This window comes from Balaenoptera ricei, chromosome 17, assembly GCF_028023285.1.
Source record: "Balaenoptera ricei isolate mBalRic1 chromosome 17, mBalRic1.hap2, whole genome shotgun sequence".
In the NCBI taxonomy this organism is placed as follows: Eukaryota; Metazoa; Chordata; class Mammalia; order Artiodactyla; family Balaenopteridae; genus Balaenoptera; species Balaenoptera ricei.
The window spans coordinates 67,924,986-67,944,480 of record NC_082655.1 but is presented as its reverse complement, the minus strand read 5'-3'; the positions used below and the strand labels follow the sequence as shown (position 1 = coordinate 67,944,480).

Genomic DNA, 19,495 nt, shown 5'->3' with positions numbered 1-19,495 from the left:
TATTTCCATCAATGTTTGCATGTCAATAAGGAAGAAAATGTCAATCCTGTTAAGACTCAGTAAAATTCTAAGAGCGTTGTCACTCCATGAGTTTGTCTCCAATATTGCTGCTTATATTTTGTGCTTCGAGGCCCTCTGAAAAAGTAAGGCCATCTGTTATTGTGTGTCTACTATCTTGTGCCTAAATCTGTGTGTGCGATTCATAGCAACGATCCTATTTTTACTTGAGAAAGTGCTTTCTGATCATTAAAACGTCCCTTCTATTGGAATAGAGAAGCCGCTCAAGAAGTAGACAGCAAACTGCAGCTTTTCAAGGAGAACCGCAGGAGGAAGAAAGAGAGGAAGGAGAAGAAGCGGCAGCGGAAGGGTGAAGAGTGCAGCCTTCCTGGCCTCACCTGCTTCACGCATGACAACAATCACTGGCAGACAGCGCCGTTCTGGAACCGTGAGTCGCCCCATCTAAGTGCCACCTCCCGCCACCAGCCTGACAGCCAGCAGCTCGCGCACAGTTACTTAGACTGGGAATTCAGCAGCTCGAAACCAGGAATCTAGAAAGACCCTAGATTAAAGCATCATATCATTGTCTATACTGACAGCTAGAATCATTTTGCCCAAAATTACTTTTTTCTTTAGAAATTTGTATTTTGATGTTTTGTTTGAAAATGCCCAGCTCTCCGTGGGTTTTTCTCCTGATGATATTTCACGGAGTACCCAGCCCCTGACAGACTTCTGGCCCAGCAAGACTGCTTTGTCACTAAGTAACTAAATAAATGGATGAACAATTTTGTCCCAAATATATTTCATTTCTGCTTTATTGCGAGTGCATGGAGACTTGCACTTGAAGTCCAGGTCATTGTTTCTCAAACTGGGATTTGGAGACTCCCAGGAAACCAGAGACCATTCTTGGGGAGACCTAAGACCTATTTGTGATCATTTTTGCTTTCCTTTCTGTTTTGGTGCATCTTGATTTCAGGGTCTGTGTTTGCATTTATGTTTACATAATGTTTACACACTCGAGGCTGAGTGAACTTTTAAAGGCCTAGCTTTAACTTTGAATGTGGGGATCTGAGGGTCACAGAGCTTGCTGGAGATCAGCTCTCCATCAGGGTCTGGGCCGAGCATGGGAGACACACGATGAGCGAGACACACCTCCTTCTCTGCCCTCAAGACACTTATATTCCGAAAGGGGGTAAAGAAAGAAAGTAAATGAAATCAATAAAATAATTACAAGTTGTAATAATGCTGTGAAGGAAACAGTGATCAAAGTTTTTAAAAGGGACCCTTTTAGAGAGGGTAGGGATAAAGGGCCTTTCTGAAGAGGTGATATTGAAGCTGAAACCTAAGGCGTGGAGAGAAGGAATCATGTGAACAGGGGTTGGGGGTACAGCACCCCAGGCAGAGGGAGTAGCAGAAGCTTTCATATGACCGCTCTTTCACGTACTTTCTACAAGTTAACCAGCGAACCTCTGCGTGGTACAAAAGATGTTCATGGTAACGGTCCATCTCATGTTCAGGTGTTGTAGAGAGTCTGCAAGATCACAAATTTCGACACCCTTAAATCCACTGAGCTGCGCTCAAGCCTCCTCCAAACCCATCCACACTGCAGAATCCCCTCTCTTTCCTTTCACCATTTGTGACACGCGACCACCTGACATTCAGAGCAAGCTAAGGCACTGGGTCCATCTTTTTATTAAGTAACCATTTTTTCCCTCTTTAAAAAAAATTAAAACAACCATAAATTGGAGTTCCGATACTTTCCTTCCCGTTCTCCACTCAGTCACCCTGTTTTGGAGACAGTGCCCCACAGAGCTAAGGGGACAGCAAACGAAAGAGCCTGAAACTTCACCTTCACCTTCAGCCTATAATCACCCTCCTAGGTTGCCACTGTTTTTTTGCATCGTCACCTAATCTCACGGCAAATTTGTATAGAGAGGGGGAGAAATGTAGTTGTTTTTAACGTCTACACACACAGTATTTGCAAGAAAGAAAATGTGAACTTTAAAATGTAAAGATAAGGAAACACTGGAATGGCGAGGCTCCTGGGTTTTCTCATTCTTTTTGTTTTGTTTATCTTTCTTGCCAACAGTGGGCTCTTTCTGTGCTTGCACGAGTTCTAACAACAACACCTACTGGTGTTTGCGGACAGTTAATGAGACGCATAATTTTCTTTTCTGTGAGTTCGCCACTGGCTTTTTGGAGTTTTTTGATATGAATACTGATCCTTATCAGGTAAGTCAATATGTTTTCATTTTATGAAGCTTATTGAAAATGGAATAAGCAGAACGTGAGCTTAAAGATACTGTCCTGGCCGCTTCATCCGCAGCTCACAAATACCGTGCACACAATAGAACGGGGCGTTTTGAATCAGCTACACATGCAGCTGATGGAACTCAGGAGCTGTCAAGGGTATAAGCAGTGCAACCCAAGACCTAAGGGCCTAGAAGTTGGTAAGGAAAAAAATTTTTTTTGTCCCATAGTACCTGGAAAATTCTTTCTGTTGTCAAGTTTTCTGCCTTTGAAACATATAGTTGGGGATAGAAGACATAGAAACGTCTAGTTTGGGATCCTTACAAGGGAAACTTTCCAGGCAATTCCAAACATATTTTGTTCCCTAATTTAGCTCTGGGTGCACTAACGAAAAATTTAATACCCCCAAAGATTTGGTGAGTGTTTCATTCCATCTCGCCCAAAGATCCCTTCTCTTAGTAAACCTCAATTCCTGATGGAAGCATCCACTGGAAAATGGGATGAAAGCATCGGGGGTTTATTTGTTATTGATATCAACAGTCATAAGATATACTCTAGGTCAACCAGGATATCCTATTTTTTTTTAAGAGAATTGGGATGGAAACACACAGTGCCCTATTTCTGCCTCTCAGAGTTTGGAACTCCCCCAGTTGGATCCCTGCCCACGACACACTGAATTAGATTTCTTCTGCAAGTGTTTGCCATCTGAAACTAGAGATGTTTGGGCACAACGTTGTCTTGAGATCTGAAAGTATAAGAGGGCCTGTATGGAATCAGCCAGATGTTCCCTCCCTGGTCTGCAATGTTAAACTCATTTCTCCTTTGGCTCATGGAGATGCAGTTCTTTTCAGTGTCCGTCCCAGCTCTTTCCTGGTTAATGAGAATACTTATTTTCTCATAATTCCTGTGGAAATGTAAATATCAGCTGTCCATAGAAGGAAGGAGAAAGAGCTGAGGCTGGCCAAGGGCACAGCATGCCAACCCCAAAAGGGTGAAGAGCTAGACCCAAAGACAGTGGGAACAATTTGCAAAAACCCGCTGTTGGGCAGCTGAGTTTTCTCAGCGCCCTTAAGGGCCTGTGTCCCTGTGGGTCCCCTGCAGAGCCAGCAATAAAAGTAGGCAGCTCCCCAGGCCATGAGCCTTGATGGGGGACTGGGGGCGGGGGCAGTGGCGCATGCTGAAATGATCAGCATCGTCACCTGTCATTTCCACCACTATAGGGTCCTCACGGCATTCAAGCTGCGAGTCCCAGAGGAAATTCTAAATCCTGTGGGCGGTGCCATCACAGCTGTCAGTCACCACCCCTCAGTTAAAACCTTATCGGAATTCATTGCCAGCCAGAAGAGTCCAGCCAGGTCTTTTGGTCACTGACTCCACTCAGCTTAAATCTTTCCAGATATCCTGCTTATCTGTTGACCTTTTCCTCAAATTTTACTCCCCAAAAAAGCCCCCTAAGGCCTGGAAATTGAAACAAGTATTAGAGGCACTTGAAATATTACACCCGGATATTTCTCCCCTGAAGAACATAGCACCTCCTACTGGTGATGACATAGCAGCTCCACTTAGTGAAACCTGATAGAGTCTCTAAATGGTGAACGACACGCCAGGTGGAGCCTATTGTTACCGTTACACTTCAAGTAGTCCTGTCCACCTTCTAGACGCTTCCTGAGGGAGATGATTATTGGCCCTTTTTTCCAAGTGTTTTGTCTAAAATAACCAAAATTTAACTATTCCTGAGACTTACATGGACTTTGGGAAGTACCGTTTTATCACTTTGAAATGGGCTTTCCTATCTCACCCTCACCCATTTTTCATGTGAAGTCTGATACGTTTTATCTTAAACCTTTTTATTTATAGCTTTCCATCCTCATTTTGAACCTGTCTAATAGAAAAGCTCTGTGGGACTCCGGCACTGTCTGTATTTCACACGATATATTTCTTTCTAGGGTTTAGATGTTGTGCATGGAACATGACATAGTGGGTGGTTTTATGAGTTGTAAAGCTAACGTAAATTACTCTTATATTTTCCTACATCAGGAAATAAAGATGGAGGAAGCTATGACCTGCACAGGTATTCACACTTTTTTATTCTGCCCGGCAGCTTCTTTCCCAGTCATTGCATGATCCAGCCATTTTAACTCATTTCTGTTTCTCACCTTGTCGCACAGAGCGTAGCTTGGGGTGCACGCATGTTCTAACAGCTTTCTCCACCGTCTTGTGTCACTGGGGACAGATCTGTCATTTTGCTTTTACATCAACTCATTGTCACAACAAGATGTCTCTCAGAGCATTCACTCAGTCCCACGCTTGATTGCTTGTTGGATGGTGCTTTTAAGCACGGAATGACGTGAAGAGGGAGAAAACAGAATGACCTTCGGGAGCCCTGGGGAGAAGGGGGGAGAATTATTTTCCTGGTGGTGCTTACATGTTGATTTGGTGGAGAGGCTTCACAGAAATGAGGTAGAGATTTTATGAAGTCAAAATCACAAAAGGAGTCACGGGAATTTTAAGAGCACGCTAGAGCTGAAGGTGGAGCAGAGAGAAGGCGTTTCCTTGTTCACAGTCCTTAATTAACTTTGGCGGTGAAAGCAGTGGTGATGGGGCTCAGAAGCTTTGCAGGAGGCTGGTGAGTGAATAGGAAGCGTGGGAGTCGGGGTCAGCGTATCTGGAATCAAGACTCGCAGAAAGGTCTCAGCACAGCCTAGAGACAATAGTGCCTGACACATGAAAGCTTGCTGAAGACTCCTCAGCCCTGTCCTCTTATCCCCTCCAGCCCCCCATCCATCCCACTTACCTCCCTGTGCTCTGGGGTCGGGGAGGGGGACCCAGAACGCCTGGTGGCCGTGTCAGCCCTTGCACAGAACCTTCTACTCCAAGCTTAGACTTCAAGCAGGTCTGTCAGAAACGTGCCGTGTGGGGCAGGAGGGGTCTGTCCTTACCACCTTACTGAGGGGAAACTGAGGCACGGATGTGTCACTGCCTTAGTTCACGAATCCTCTTGGGAGAAACACTTTCATCAAAGGGACATGGACCTCCCTGGTGTCACCCATCTTGATACTGTCTCAAAGAAATAGAATAATGTCGCCTGTCCAGGGCACCCTGGTGGCCCCCCTGCTCCTCCTCCAGGCTCCTGAGCTGTGGTCTCAGGTTCCTCCTTTCAGAGGGCAGTTCATTGGTCCCATGAGAAGCTGAATGATGGCGGGGAAGGTGTAAGCAAACAAACAAGACAAAGAAAGCTGGACTTCTGGGGGTCCTTGATAGCGGTCTCTCTGTCTCTTCTTTTTCTCTTCCCTCTTGTCTTTCTTCTTTCCTTTCCTCACTCCGCCTCCACACCCACCCTGCGTGCCCCGCACCAGCACACGTGAGACAGAGCAGGACAGCCCCCTCTTACGCGGGTCTCCCCCAGGCTACGGGCTGCCGAGGTAGCATCTCACACACCGGGACTGATCTGCCTGCTTCCCGGGGGTCCCGTTAAGACATTTCTGAAGTGGGGCATTTTAAGTGGACCTCACACTAGTTACTGACTTTACAGTTATTTTATGATGCACTCAATTCTACAGCTGCGGGATTTTCCGTCCGGCCCTCTTTTATTTCTGTCATGACAGAGGTAAAAGGGTATTAACAGGTTATTTAAGACACCAGTCTGGTCAGAGCTGAGGAAGAGAGTTCTTCAGCAAGCCACCCTTGGACAGCTTTGAGATGAAGAATGGCTAACTGCACTCCAGTCATGAATAAAGGGCAGGCATCTGGGACCCCCCTACCCTGACCCCTGTCACCACCATCACTAAACGGGGCCAAATCCATCATTTCTGGGGTCGTTTGGGCAAACGCTTGGTAGCTTTAGTTGTTGAGGACATGGCGTCCCTTCCCTGGGAATGTGGCGAGTGAAAGTGTGTGTGGCAGGGTAACCTCTTGTTACCTGTTTTGTTTTGTTTTTTCTTCTAAATTCCTTACCAATGGACAAATCTAAGGATCCCTTTTAACTCAGAATGACTGGCGTTTTCAGACTCCACCGTTTCATAATCCATGAGGCAAACTACCTTTCAGCTGCTATCCACATCGTAGGCAGGAAATGATGAAACAGGAGGGCATCGGCCTGTCAGACCTGGCCTCTCCCCGGACACCCAAAGGCAGTGCTTGATGCGGCCTCCCCTGTCCATCGCATCCTGTCGGATTGAAAGGCGACAGATGTGGAACGGCCAGAAAAACTGCCGTCCCACTTAACCAGTCAACAGCCCTCCCGTGACGGCACCGCTGATGGGTTTTTGGAAGCTTCGATTCTTTCAGATTTTTATTTATTTATTTATTTTAGAAAACTAATGAAAATGCATTTTGAATCATGCGATTTGATTACAAAAGCCTTTGAGAAAAATGAGAACAATCACACCTGAAGAGTTTGGAATTTGAAAATTCAAGAATATTTTAGAGAATGTACTTTGTACAAGATCGACTACAGAAGAGTTTGTAAACTGCCTTCAGTTTTGTGAATTTTCGAAAATTAATCCTCAGGCTTATTTAGAAGGTCTTTTAAAAGCCAGTCTGTTCCCTGTTCAATTTCCTTTTTTTTTTTTTTTTTTTTGGCCTGGGAGGTCCATGAGGCAGGGCAGCTGAAATGCTTTGCTTATTCCCACTGGTCATTTTCCCGGTTAGGACAGGCTCAGGGTAGGGACACAGCTCAGTAAAGTGGCCCCCATTCTACTCAGGAAATAATTGCTGGTTTGAGTTGAAAGTAATAAGTTCTGTGTTGCAAAATAGAATCGGATCCACAGGTTGATGGGGTGTTTATTTTTCCCATTGCCTGTGAAAGCTGATGCCGCTGCCCTTCGATGAGCTCCGGCCAGTCCCGGTCCCTTCTTGGCAGCCTAAGGCCGGCATGGCTGCTTCCTGCCCCTTTTGTCCCGCGCCCTACAGCCCAGCAGGCCACGTCGTGCCCGCCCCCAGCGACCATGCTTCTGTCCACATTGCTTTTGCTTGTTTGTTTTTTCCAAACGTAAAGTCGACTTTTTATTGAAGTATAGTTGGTTTACAATGCTGTGTTAGTTTCTGGTGTACAGCAGAGTGTTTCAGTTTTATACATGTATGTACATATACATATATTCTTTTTCAGATTCTTTTCCCATATAGGTTATTACAGAATATGAAGTAGAGTCCCCTGTGCTACACAGTAGGTCCTGTTGATTATCTATTATATATATAGTAGTGTGTATATGTTAATCCCAAACTCCTGATTTATCCCTCCCCTCCGTCTTTCCCCTTTGGTAACCATAAGTTTGTTTTCTATGTCTGTGAGTCTGTTTCTGTTTTGTAAATAAGTTCATTTGTATCTTTTTTAGATTCCACATGTAAGTGATATCATATGGTATTTGACTTTCTCTATCTGACTTACTTCACTTAGTATGATCATCTCTAGGTCCATCCATGTTGCTGCAAATGGCATTATTTCACTCTTTTTTATGGCTGAGTAGTATTCTATTGTATATATGTACCGTATCTTCTTTATCTATTCCTCTGTCGATGGACATTTTGGTTGCTTCCATGTCTTGGCTATTGGAAATAGTGTTGCTATGAACATGAATATATGAATATATGCTCAGGAATGGGATCCCTGGATCCTTTAGGGTTTTTTTTTTTGGTTTTATTTATTTATTTATTTATTTTTGGCTGTGTTGGGTCTTCGTTTCTGTGCGAGAACTTTCTCTAGTTGCGGCGAGCAGGGGCCACTCTTCATCGCGGTGCACGGGCCTCTCACTATCGCGGCCTCTCTTGTTGCGGAGCACAGGCTCCAGACGCGCAGGCTCAGTAGTTGTGGCTCATGGGCCCAGTTGCTCTGCGGCATGTGGGATCTTCCCAGACCAGGGCTCGAACCTGTGTCCCCTGCATTGGCAGGCAGATTCTCAACCACTGCACCACCAGGGAAGCCCCTGGATCCTTTAGTTTTTAAGGAACCGCTTTTGCTTGTTTTGATTCATTTGCCCCTGTGGCCGCAGTGCGTTCCTTGTAGACAGTTATGGGTGGCATAGCTGTGTGTTAGGGGCTGCACAGTACTGTGGTTAGAGCACAGACACTGAAGCCAGCCTGCCTTGGGTTCAAATCCCAGCCTCACTAGTCAGAAGCTGAGAACAGAGCCTGACATATAGCAAGCCCCAATGATGATGGGTATTATTAGTAAGGTATAATATGGGGGCACAAAGCACTCACATGAAGAAAGCGGTATGTGAAAGGGGGTAATGAGTGGTACAAGAATGCTACTGTATTTTATAAGAAACACAAAAAGATATTCATCAACACCAACACCATCTCCATCATCACTCGTTGGCAGCCCAGAGTTCAGCACACAAATGCATTTTCTGAACCACCCGAACCTCTTGAGATCAGAAGGGAAAAACACAGCCTTCACTGCCCTGCTCTGTGTTGCCCTAAGGAAGCTGCCCCGGGGTCTCTTCTCCCAGTCACATCTCAGGGCTCCGTTTTCTTTTCAAGCTGCCTTGCTAGCACTGTTGGACTTTTCTGTTTAAGGCACTAGACCAAGAGATGGGTCAAAGCCAGGGTTTGGAGTTCAGGGGGCTGGAGGTGAGGTCGGCTTCCTAAGACGAAGAGGGGACCTGTGTCAGGGCTGTTAAGGTGTGGGTCAGGACCAGGACCACTGGGTACTGCTGTGCAGTTTGCACCCTGAAAAGAAGTGTGCCGTGGAGGGACGGGTAGGCACTGAAATCCAGTTTCCAGTATCCCCAGTGGATTAAGTCATTTGTTAAATGCTGCGGTACACAGAGAGCGATTTCGGAATTGCTAAATCACACTACTGCAAAAACAAACCCGCTGTCTAGAGTTCAATGTATTTTTCAGTTGTTTCTCTTTTGAGTAACAAAAAACAGTGCTATGTTCAAAGTTATCTGGGCTTGTTCTGTGCCCCGCCCTCTTTTATTGTGGTTATGTTATTCATTTGAAGTAAAGTAAGGTTTGCTTATTTGTTTGTATTCCATTTTAGGTTCTTTTTATCTTCATCATTATTCATTTGATTTTGGGTTTTAGTATGTAATGCCTTCACCTAGCTCCAAAGTCAAAACTGCAAAAAGCATAATTTATTCAACTGCTCTTTTATGTATTATTCAGTTATTTTCATATTTCACAATTACAAATAGTACTGCAATAAAGGGCCTTGTGCAAGTATAATTTCATGTTGTTGAGAATATCTTCAGAGTAAATTCCGAGTCATGAATTGGTGGGATTACTGTATCAACAGGTAAATGCATATGTGGATGTAGTAAATATTGCCAAATTCTCTTCCATACGGGTTGCATTCCCATCATCAATGTATGACAGTGTTTGCTTTTGACAGCTGTCAAGCTTTTTAATTTTTTTCCAATCAAATAAGAAAGAAAGGGTATCTCAGTATGGTTTTAATTTGTATTGCTCTTATTATGAGAAGAGTTGAACATATTTTTGAAAGTTTAAAGGACATTTTACATATTTTGTATATTATCTGGTTATGTCTTTGACCATTTTTCTGTCTGGATTCTGCAAGAATTATCAGGAAGAATTCTCTATTTTTTATTGAAGTATAGTTGATATACAATATTATGTAAGTTACAGGTGTACATTATAGTGATTCACAACTTTTAAAGGTTATACTCCATTTATAGTTATTATAAAGTATTAGCTATTGGGAAGAATTTATATCTTTATGATGCTGAGTCTTCTATCCAAGAACAAAGGACATCTTTCCATCTGGCTAAGTATACTTATGGGTCTTTCAGGAGCTTTTAAAAGTATTTTCTTAAAGTTTTTGAACATTCTTATTAAGTTTATTTATAATTACTTTATCTTCTTTGTTACTATTGTAAATAGGGTTTTCCTCCATCATTAAAACCTCTCCTTGATTATTGTTTGTGTATATGAGGGCTGTTGGTTTCTGTATATTAACTTTACATCCTGCTACCTTTTAAATTTTTTTCTTTTTTTTGAGTTAACTTTGTTATGGATTTTCTTGGATTTTCCAGATACACTACCATACATTTGCAAGTAGAGATAGCTTTGCTTCTTTTCCCACTTGTGTGTCTCTGATTGATTTATCTAATTGGATAAACTAATGCTTTCAGTACAATGTGACCTTGTCCCTGTTCTTTTTTTTTTTTTTTTTTTTTTTATTTTTGGCTGTGCTGGGTCTTCGTTTCTGTGCGAGGGTTTTCTCCAGTTGCGGCAAGCGGGGGCCACTCTTCATCGCGGTGCGCGGGCCTCTCACTATCGCGGCCTCTCCTGTTGGGGAGCACAGGCTCCAGACGCGCAGGCTCAGTAGTTGTGGCTCACGGGCCTAGTTGCTCCGCGGCATGTGGGATCTTCCCAGACCAGGGCTCGAACCCGTGTCCCCTGCATTGGCAGGCAGATTCTCAACCACTGCGCCACCAGGGAAGCCCCCTTGCCCCTGTTCTTAATGTAAAGACTTTCAGGATTTTCCCATGAAGTGAGAAGCAGGTTTAGGACTAAGGTATTTACATTTTTGTTAAGTTAGGGAAATAGCCATCAATTCTTTTTTTAGTGTTTTTATCAATAATGAGTGTTGAATTTGTCAAAAGCCTTTTCAGCATCTATGGAGATATGCAGATCATTTTTCTCTTTAGATCTACTAATATGGTATATTGTATTAATAGACTTGCTAAGAATGAACCAACCTTCCATTTCTGGAATAAATTGCAATAGGTCATCATGTGTTATTTTCTTAATATAATATTGAATTCTCTTCACTAATATTTAGGATTTTTGCATCATCTTAATAAATGATTTCAGTCTGAAATGGTCTTTCTGTTTATGCTAGCGTTCTCTGTTTAGGTATTGTACTGGTTTCCTATTACTCTTATAACTAATTACCCCAGTGCCTTAAAGCAACACAGATTTATTCTCTGACATTTCTAGAAGTCAGAAGTCTGAAACGGGTTTTACTGGGCTAAACTCAAGGTATCAGCTGGTCTACGTTCCTTCTGGGGACTCTAGGGAAGAATCCATTTCCTTGCCTTTTCCAGCTTCTAGAAGCTGCCTGCATTCCTTGTTCATGGCCCTTTCCTCCACCTTCAAAGCTGAAAATGTAGCGTCTTCAAATCTCAATACCTGCCTCTACCCCACCCCCGCCAACATACACGCCCCTTTGCTTCCGAGGTCACATTTTCTCTGACTCTCCTGCCTCCCTTTTTTATAAAAAGGACCTTCGGGATTACATCGGCCCCGCCTGGCTGCTCCAGGATAACCCCCCCAATCTCAAAATCCATAACTTAATTCGCATCTGCAAAGTCCATTTTGCCATGTAAGGCAACATACCCAGTTTCCAGAGATTAGGATGTGGACATCTTTGGGGGGGTGAATCCACTATTCTGCCTACCACAGCTAACAATGTTATACTTGCTTTGTAAAAAGTTTGAAAGTTTTCTTTGATCTTCTATGCTCTGGAATAGGTTGTAGAGCATTGAGATTCTCTTTTTCTTGAAGGTTTAGTAAAATTCTCCTGTGAAACCAGAGACCTGGTGCTTCTTTGTAGCGTAATTCTTACAAGACTGATAGAAAGTTCCTATAGTAGTTCTTATAAACTTATATAAAGGTTATAAACCTTTCTTTTCCTTCTTTGGAAATTGTTCTGTGTAAGCTGTCTATCTCTATTGGGTCAATTTCAATAAAATGTATTTTCCTAGACAATTATGTGTCTCATCTAGGTTTTCCAATCTGTTCACTTTAATGTCTGCAACATAGTTGCTTGTGTTTTAAATTTTGTATATTTCAATGATTATTTCTCCCTTGCCATTTTCTATTTTGTATATTTGAAATGTCTCCCCTTTTTCTTAATTAGGTAAGCTAATGACTATCTGGTTTGATCCTTTTTTTTAAAGAACCAGGATTTTGATTTATCTATTAGATATGTCATTTTTTTCTGTTCTCTACCTCATTAATTTTGGTTTACTCCTGGATCTGATAAATGTGTTAAATGCTCGCCATCAATCCTTTCGCTGAAGTTTCCCCAGTGATTTCTTGGTTGAATGGAACTCATCCTCTAGGAGAATGCTCAAGGTGAGCTGATGTGTGCAGTATTCTCTGCACCCTTACATGTTTGAAGCTGTTTTTCTGTAGCCTTGATACTTGAAGGAGAGCTTGACTGAATATACGATCCTTGGTTCCTACTTTAATTTCTGATTTAAGGTGACTTTTACATCCTTGGATGCTTGATTGAGAAGATTCAATTTACTTAGCAGTGTTACACTGTGGTTTTCTTCACTTTATGGTTTATTTTGGCAGGGGCATTTTCATAAGATGGTAGACTTTTTATTCTTATTTTCTATTTTCTCTTATAATAATATTGTTTATATTTAGACTGCTTCTATTAATTTCATGGTCTTCAAGTATTTACAAGATGTCTAGTTTAAGAAGATCCTTTTCTGTGTAACCAAGTATACTTTCTTTTTACTTTTTTATTTTCTTATTATTGGGGGATGGGATTGTAAGAGGTTGTGTGTCCTCGAATTTCTTTGTTTCTCTCTTTTTCTTGCAGGACCTGAAATTTCCCCCCTTTGGCTTCCTTTTTCCTTTATCGCCCGTTTCCAAAGGCTGTTTCTCTCTTCCTTTGTATCCTTTTCTCCCTGAAATGATGCCTTTCAAGACTGCCACCTCGATTCATGTGCCCTTCTAGGTCTTTTCCTCATTGTCAGTACCGCGATTTACCAAGACTCTACAGCGTTTTATACTTCAGGTTGACATTCTTTCCAGCAGTGGTTTCAAATCCATTTTTGACTTCATTCTCTCTTTCTTCTTTTCTCTTGTATACAGTCTTCCCAGGGCTGATGTCCAAAGTGTGACATACAGCTCTACTGGGATTTGGTATTAACTTTTTTTTCACTTACAGGTGATTTGAAGATTCTAGAATTCTCTATCTTCTGGTTATACTGAGGGTGTAGGTTTTATATAGTTTTACTCACTCTTGCTGCTAATCTGTATTGCTTTGTGGGTAGTTCATTGCATTCTTGGGCGCACCCAGAGAAAAGCTGTTGTTTTCTGCAGAACTATAGTCATCTTAGTGATGTAGAAAAATCTGAGAGAGAGAAAGCTGGTGTATTCTTTGCATGCTGTGAAAAACCACTCAATGATTGATTTATCTAAAGGATAGAACTTTTAGGGCAAAAAAGCAATCAAAGAAACAGATCCATTTACTTGGAAGAGTTTAATTGCATTCAAATGTGTTTTTATACTGAGTGTCAGGGAATATAAAATAAAAATATCTTACTAAGCGTTGCCTATTACATTAAATTACTTTGAAATTCATCGTTCATCCAGCAGCCCTATAAGTAGTAAAGGTTTTATCACACAACTATTCCCACATGTGGCAGATGAGGGACCAAGACTCAGAGAGACTCACTCACTTGATTTCCTGATTGCACAGGGGACTTGAGTAGAGCCAGGAGTAAAACGTAAGCCCCCTGACCGGTAATACCAGTGTATTTCCGGTACAAACCAAGCCTGGTCATAGAAGTTCTCACTCGTTCGATCTTCTTTCCAAATTTCACTATCATTCAGCCACTTTTGTAACCTTAGGCCCCTCCTCGACAACAAATTACTAGGGAAACATACTTTTTAGTGTTTTATTTCAAATTGACTTGTACCACAAAAACAATGTAAGTTACTTAGCCAATAAGTAGGAAATATTTTCTCCACTAAGGATCCACCTTCATCTCTTTTCACAGAGGACAGTTATGGGACGGATGGGAAGGTTAGTCAGCCCAGTCTCACTGCAGACGTCAACTGGCAAGGCCTGGAGGATCTATACCGTGTGAATGGAAGCATCTACGAGGACAGACCAAACTATAGACTTAGTCTGGTTGACTGGACTAATTACTTGAAGGCTGCAGATAGAGTATTTGCACTGTTGAACAGTCACCATGAGCAAAATAAAGCAAATAAGACTAAAAGTGCTCAAAGTGATGGGTTCCTGGCTATGTCTGCTGAGCTCTCGGCACCAGCAGAGTCAGATGAAGACCCGAGGCGTAGGGTTGGGGAAGCACCTCCTTTGACCTTGCCGGCTGACCTTCCCACCCTGCATTCCAACCGACCAACATTCAGCCCAGAGAGTAAACTTGAATGGAATAACGACATGCCCGAAGTTAATCGTTTGAATTCTGAACACTGGAGAAATCATAAAACTGAGAAGTGGATGGAGCATGAAGGGATCAATCTTCTTGAAACTGATTTCAGCGGCGATGGCACGACGGCGGAGCTGGTGCAGCCCGGGCCCAGGCACCAGAAGGGACTTCCCCAGGATGGTCCTCCAAGAGAAGATGCTTCTGAAGGTCGGCTGCATCTTACCACACATCCTGATGTCGACTCCATTCATCGGGATCAAAGTGTCCACCAATAGGAGCAGCCGATTTCCTCCTGCAGCCAAGAGAGGATGTCAGACCAGCTGGGGAAGAATCACAAGAAGTGGAACTTACAGAGCCTGGAAGGCAGTGTCTCCTTTCCACTCTCCTCTGATTAGATGCCATGTTACCTTACCCTAAACACAGTATTTTTTTTTAACTTTTTCTTAGCAAACTAATAAAGGCAATCATGACAACCGACATTCCAGACTGCCCCGGGTACTCCCCCGGGGACACCCGGGCAGCGGAAGTCAGTGCGCATGCGAGCGGTACGCGCCCAGCGACTCTGTGCTAAGTCGCTATTTGTCAAGAGTAGAAAGACAGGTGGATTTGTGGGGTTTTGTTTGTTTGGGGGATACTAAAACAGTATTATCTTTTGAAAGCTGTAGGGACATGAGTATATAAATGTTAACCAACCAAGATGGCTAGAGTTGTGCCTTTCTGAGTTTCTGGAACTTGACGTCCTCGGTGAAATTTCAGTCCATTTTCCACGGCCTGCGAAGTGTGGTTTTGATTCATTTTTAACCACTGGAATTTTTCAAGGCCCTCGTTTTTAGCTCAGTGATTTTGCACTTTGAGATCGGAATGCCATGTCTATTTGGTTAGTCTTATTTTTTTTCCAGACTTGTCAGTCTCACTGCTTGCTCTCAGTGTGACAAAGGAAAATGGACCCCCAAGGGTGACACACCGTATGGATCACATATTGTTCAACACACGCTTTTGCCAGAAAATAATGCATGTGTTTTACCTCGACTTGCTAAAACTGATTAGCAGAATGGCATGGCTAAGGATGTTGGCAGTAAAAATAAATAAACAAAACAAAGATTGCCTGCTTACTCTGTGCCTGGCCTCAAAGTGTTCATCATATGCTTAAAATTGCTAAATTTTTATTATTTTCTTAACAGCATAAAAGGACTGAAGACTTTTTTTTTCATCTTTGTTTTGTTTTCTTGACTTGGCTAATAAGCTTAAGTGTTAAGAAAATATATCTAGTTATGAATTTATATAAGGAATTCTTTTCAGTAAAACAAACTCATGAATGTTTCATAATTTAAATGCACCGTGTGTGTTGTGTGATTATTTTTAAGGCCTTCACCAGGTTCTGATTTTTTAAAGGCATACTTCAAAACTGCTTTTGAAATTCTGTGTTCTTCAAAATATTCTTGTCATGTATTAGATGTTTAAATACCAGCAAAAGGATTATTACCTCATTGAAAGTTACCAGTATCCTAGCCAACTTCCCAAGGTTTTTTTTTTAGCTTAACAGTAATTTTTGTTTTATTTTTAGATAATTCAAATGCATAGGTAAATTATGTTTCCTTTACGTGTTTAAGGTGAACTCTTTTAAAGAAAATTTAATATGTTATAGTTGAATCTTTTGATAACTTTAAGTCTTTATCATAGACTCTGTACATATGTTAAAATTAACTAGCTCTTTATCAGGTGTGTGTGTGTCACCGGCTGAATGACAGATGAAACATATTTATGGTCATGAATGATGTGCTTTGTAAAAAGGTTTCAAGTTATTAGGAAGCATACTGTGTTTTTTAATCTTGTGTAATATTCTGTGATACTTTTATAGAACAATTCTGGCTTCAGGAAAGCCTAGAAGCACTATTTCTTGAAATAAAAGGTGTTTAAACTTCACCTGTTTCAGCGAAATGAACTTAACCAAGTTTTTGTGGTACACTCATTCCTTGCAAGTAAACTGGAGTCCTGATCTCAATGTACCAATGCATGATTAAACATTAGCCTTACTTGTAAAATTGATCCAAAGTCAGTGTGTTATAGAACACTCTCAGATTGATGATTTCCACATGGGTTTGCCTCATTGCTGTCCAGTGGGATGTGGCAGAGGCAACCTGAGGGCCGCTTCCCCAGGCAGGCATCTGGGCAGCTGCACAGGGCCAGCGCTGGGTTAATTTCTCTACTGTCGCCATCTTGAAATACTCAATCGTTTTTGAACAAGGGACCCCATGTTTCCATTTTTCACTGAACCCGCAAATCATGTAGCCAGTCCTGGGCAGCAAAAATGTAGTTTTTCAAAAGCAAGAGGACAGGACCCCCGACCCCCTCCGAAGGAAGTTTGGATTCTTTGGGGACCATGAATTTTGGTGGAGACCTCGCTGCCTTCCAAAACCTCAAGTGTTCTGATTGACAAATTCCATGCACTTCCTTCTGCTCCAGATCTCCTGAGGAGCTCTGTCCCCTTCAGACAGAGAGGCTGACAATCTGTGAAATGTCCAGAGCTCAGAAGGTTAATAATAAAGGAAAAAAGCAAAGGACTTTGGGATCGCCAGTTCCATCCTTGGATAATTAAGGAAACCATCTGTATTAGTTTGGTAGGGCTGCCATAACAGAATACCACAGACTGGGTGGCTTAAACAACAGAAATTTATTTTCTCACAGTTCTGGAGGCCGGAAGTCCAAGGCCAAGCTATCAGCAGGTTTGGTTTCTCGAGAGGCCTCTCTCCTTGGCCGGCAGAGGGCCACTTGCTCCTGTGTCCTCACATGGACTTTTTCTCTGTGCATACCCATCTCGGGCGTCTCTTCTGATAAAAACACTAGTCATATAGGTCGGATCAGGGCTCTACCCTTAGGACCTCGTTTAACTTTACCTCTTTAAAGGTCCTCTCTCCAGATACAGTCACACAGGGGATTAGGGCTTCAATATATGAATTTCAAGGGGACACAGTTTAGTCCATGACACCACAGTTTCATTGAGAGAAGAATCCCAGATAATAGTGTTGTCCAAAGACACATCACTGTGCCTCCCTCCTTGTTCCTTTCCTATAAAATGTGAATAGGCCAAATGCTGCTATCCTGGAGGGAATTCCATTGTAGTTCAATAACTATTCCTGGAGTAGCTACTCTGTGTAAAGGGCACGAGAGAGACTATTTCAGATCTCGAAGGGCCCTTGGAGATTGGCTGGCCACTGGGTCCCATTTGATCCCTGAGGAATCTGGTGCCCAGAAGGGCTGAGCTGATTCCCATCTGTGCATTCCCCGCGGATTTAGAAGAGAAAGAGATTTAACAGAGGTGAGGGCCAGTCCTCTCCACTTTCTCCATTCCAAGACCCATGGGCGCACGTGTGCACACACACACACACACACCCCAACTTAGGGAAAAGAGAGGCCACAGTGAGACCCCATTTGGTAACGAATAGTGGAAAGAACAACGGACATGAAATTAGACAAGACTAACTTCCCTGCACACTCTAGTTTTTCCTATCTGTGTGAGCTTGGAAAAGTTACATAACCTCTCAAACACAGCTTCTTTGACTGTAAAATAAGAGGTTTGAATCAAGGATGGCAAATACATAGCATATGTGCTGCTTTTCCCAAAATGTGCCCAGGGAAGACAGTGCTAATTCTTCGGGACAATTCTGCATTAAGCCAGAGTGTTTGTATCCTTAGAATCCTCAGTGCAGCCAGCTACTATCAACACTGCTGAATTGGTGTTGGCACGCAAGACAAAACCTATTTGCCATACGCAAATTAGATCATATCCGAGGTTCCTCCCAGCCTTCTTTTTTAAAAAAAATCCTTGAAATTCCCTGGCGGTCCAGTGGTTAGGACTCAATGCTTTCACTGCTGTGGCCCAGATTCAATCCCTGGTTGGGGAACTAAGATACCACCAAAAAAAAAAAAAAAAAAATTCTTGTGATGGCAGCATCTGCAGGGAATTTTGGTTAAGAGAGAAGGAATGAATACTTCACACTTTCACACTTCCACCCCAAGCCAGACATACCTACACATGTTGACCTTCTAAAAAAGATTTTTAAATGCTTCTTTTTCAGGATTTGCTTTAGAGCTGATTTGATCTCAGATATAAGAAGGTCCTCAATTCCCCTAAATTAGTCCAGTTCTGCTTGAGATTTTCAAAACGTATTTTAATAGAAAAGAAAGATTTTTGATGGATAATTAAAATACCTAAGGAAGTTAATACCTCAGTATGGTCCACCTCCCTGGTTCATTAAGGCCTCATGACTTCCTTTTTTCTCTTTTTTAATCAACTCAAATGAAAAATTTATTTTTTCATAGAATAAAAAAATTATTGTTTTACGAAAATAAAAGATTATTTTTAAAATTTTTTGTAAATGTTACAAACTTACAAAGTTAACACACAGGGTTGAATTTTCTAATCTTCAACTCCTCTGGTATTTTATCATCTTCACAAAAGCGGCTTTCAGTGTTCCTTTCCCTTATATTAACAACAGTGACCTGTTCTGGCAGGAATTCTCTTTGGGTTTGTGCCCTCCCTTGAAGGGGCAGGGTGGGTAATGTTAGAAAAAAGAGGGAAGAGATATGGGAACATATGTATATGTATAACTGATTCACTTTGTTATAAAGCAGAAACTAACACACCATTGTAAAGCAATTATACTCCAATAAAGATGTTAAAAATAATAATAATAATAATATTAATAATGCTAACAAAAAAAAAAAAGCCTCTTCCCTGCCTCTCCTCCTCTCCCCGTCCCTGCTTCCCTGTTTCCCCTCCCCTCCCTACTTCTTCGCCACTTTTCTTTCTGTTTAACCCCATTCCTCCCTCCCTCACTCCCTCCCTCCTTTGTACCCTAGTGTTTATTAGGCCTCTGTGGCTTCCTATAGAGGCTGCAGCAAAAGCTGTAAGAGCTGCCTAAGCCCCTTTCCCACCTCCTGCCCCTCCGTCTCTAACACATCCATACCCACTGCCGTGGCTCAGATCTCAGACTTCTGCTCAGAAATCTCCAGTGATTTTTGTCCCCTCCAGAAGCTTCCTCCTTCCATCCACCCACTTGTTCCCCTCTCCACCAACCTCTCACTACCAGCTTCCCCTGGAGAAGTACCACCTTCCCAGGTCTAAATTTTTCTCTAACTTT

At 42.3% G+C, this 19,495-nt stretch overlaps 1 protein-coding gene across 7 annotated transcripts in view; it reads left to right on the top strand.

The window, feature by feature from the left end:
* SULF1 (sulfatase 1) overlaps positions 1-16,257 on the top strand; it is a 162,099-nt gene extending 145,842 nt beyond the window's left edge. For 3 of the 7 annotated variants that reach the window (XM_059901496.1, XM_059901495.1, XM_059901497.1), the window contains 4 exons: positions 273-445; positions 2,087-2,229; positions 2,324-2,447; positions 13,959-16,256. In XM_059901496.1, the coding sequence (XP_059757479.1) occupies positions 273-445; positions 2,087-2,229; positions 2,324-2,447; positions 13,959-14,629 (1,111 nt within the window). In that variant the 3' untranslated portion in view covers positions 14,630-16,256. Of the gene's footprint in view, positions 1-272; positions 446-2,086; positions 2,230-2,323; positions 2,448-4,284; positions 4,386-13,958 lie in introns of those variants that run through there. The other 4 variants (XM_059901500.1, XM_059901501.1, XM_059901499.1 and 1 more) reach the window with 3 other exon arrangements.
* The last annotated feature ends 3,238 nt before the right edge of the window (positions 16,258-19,495 follow it).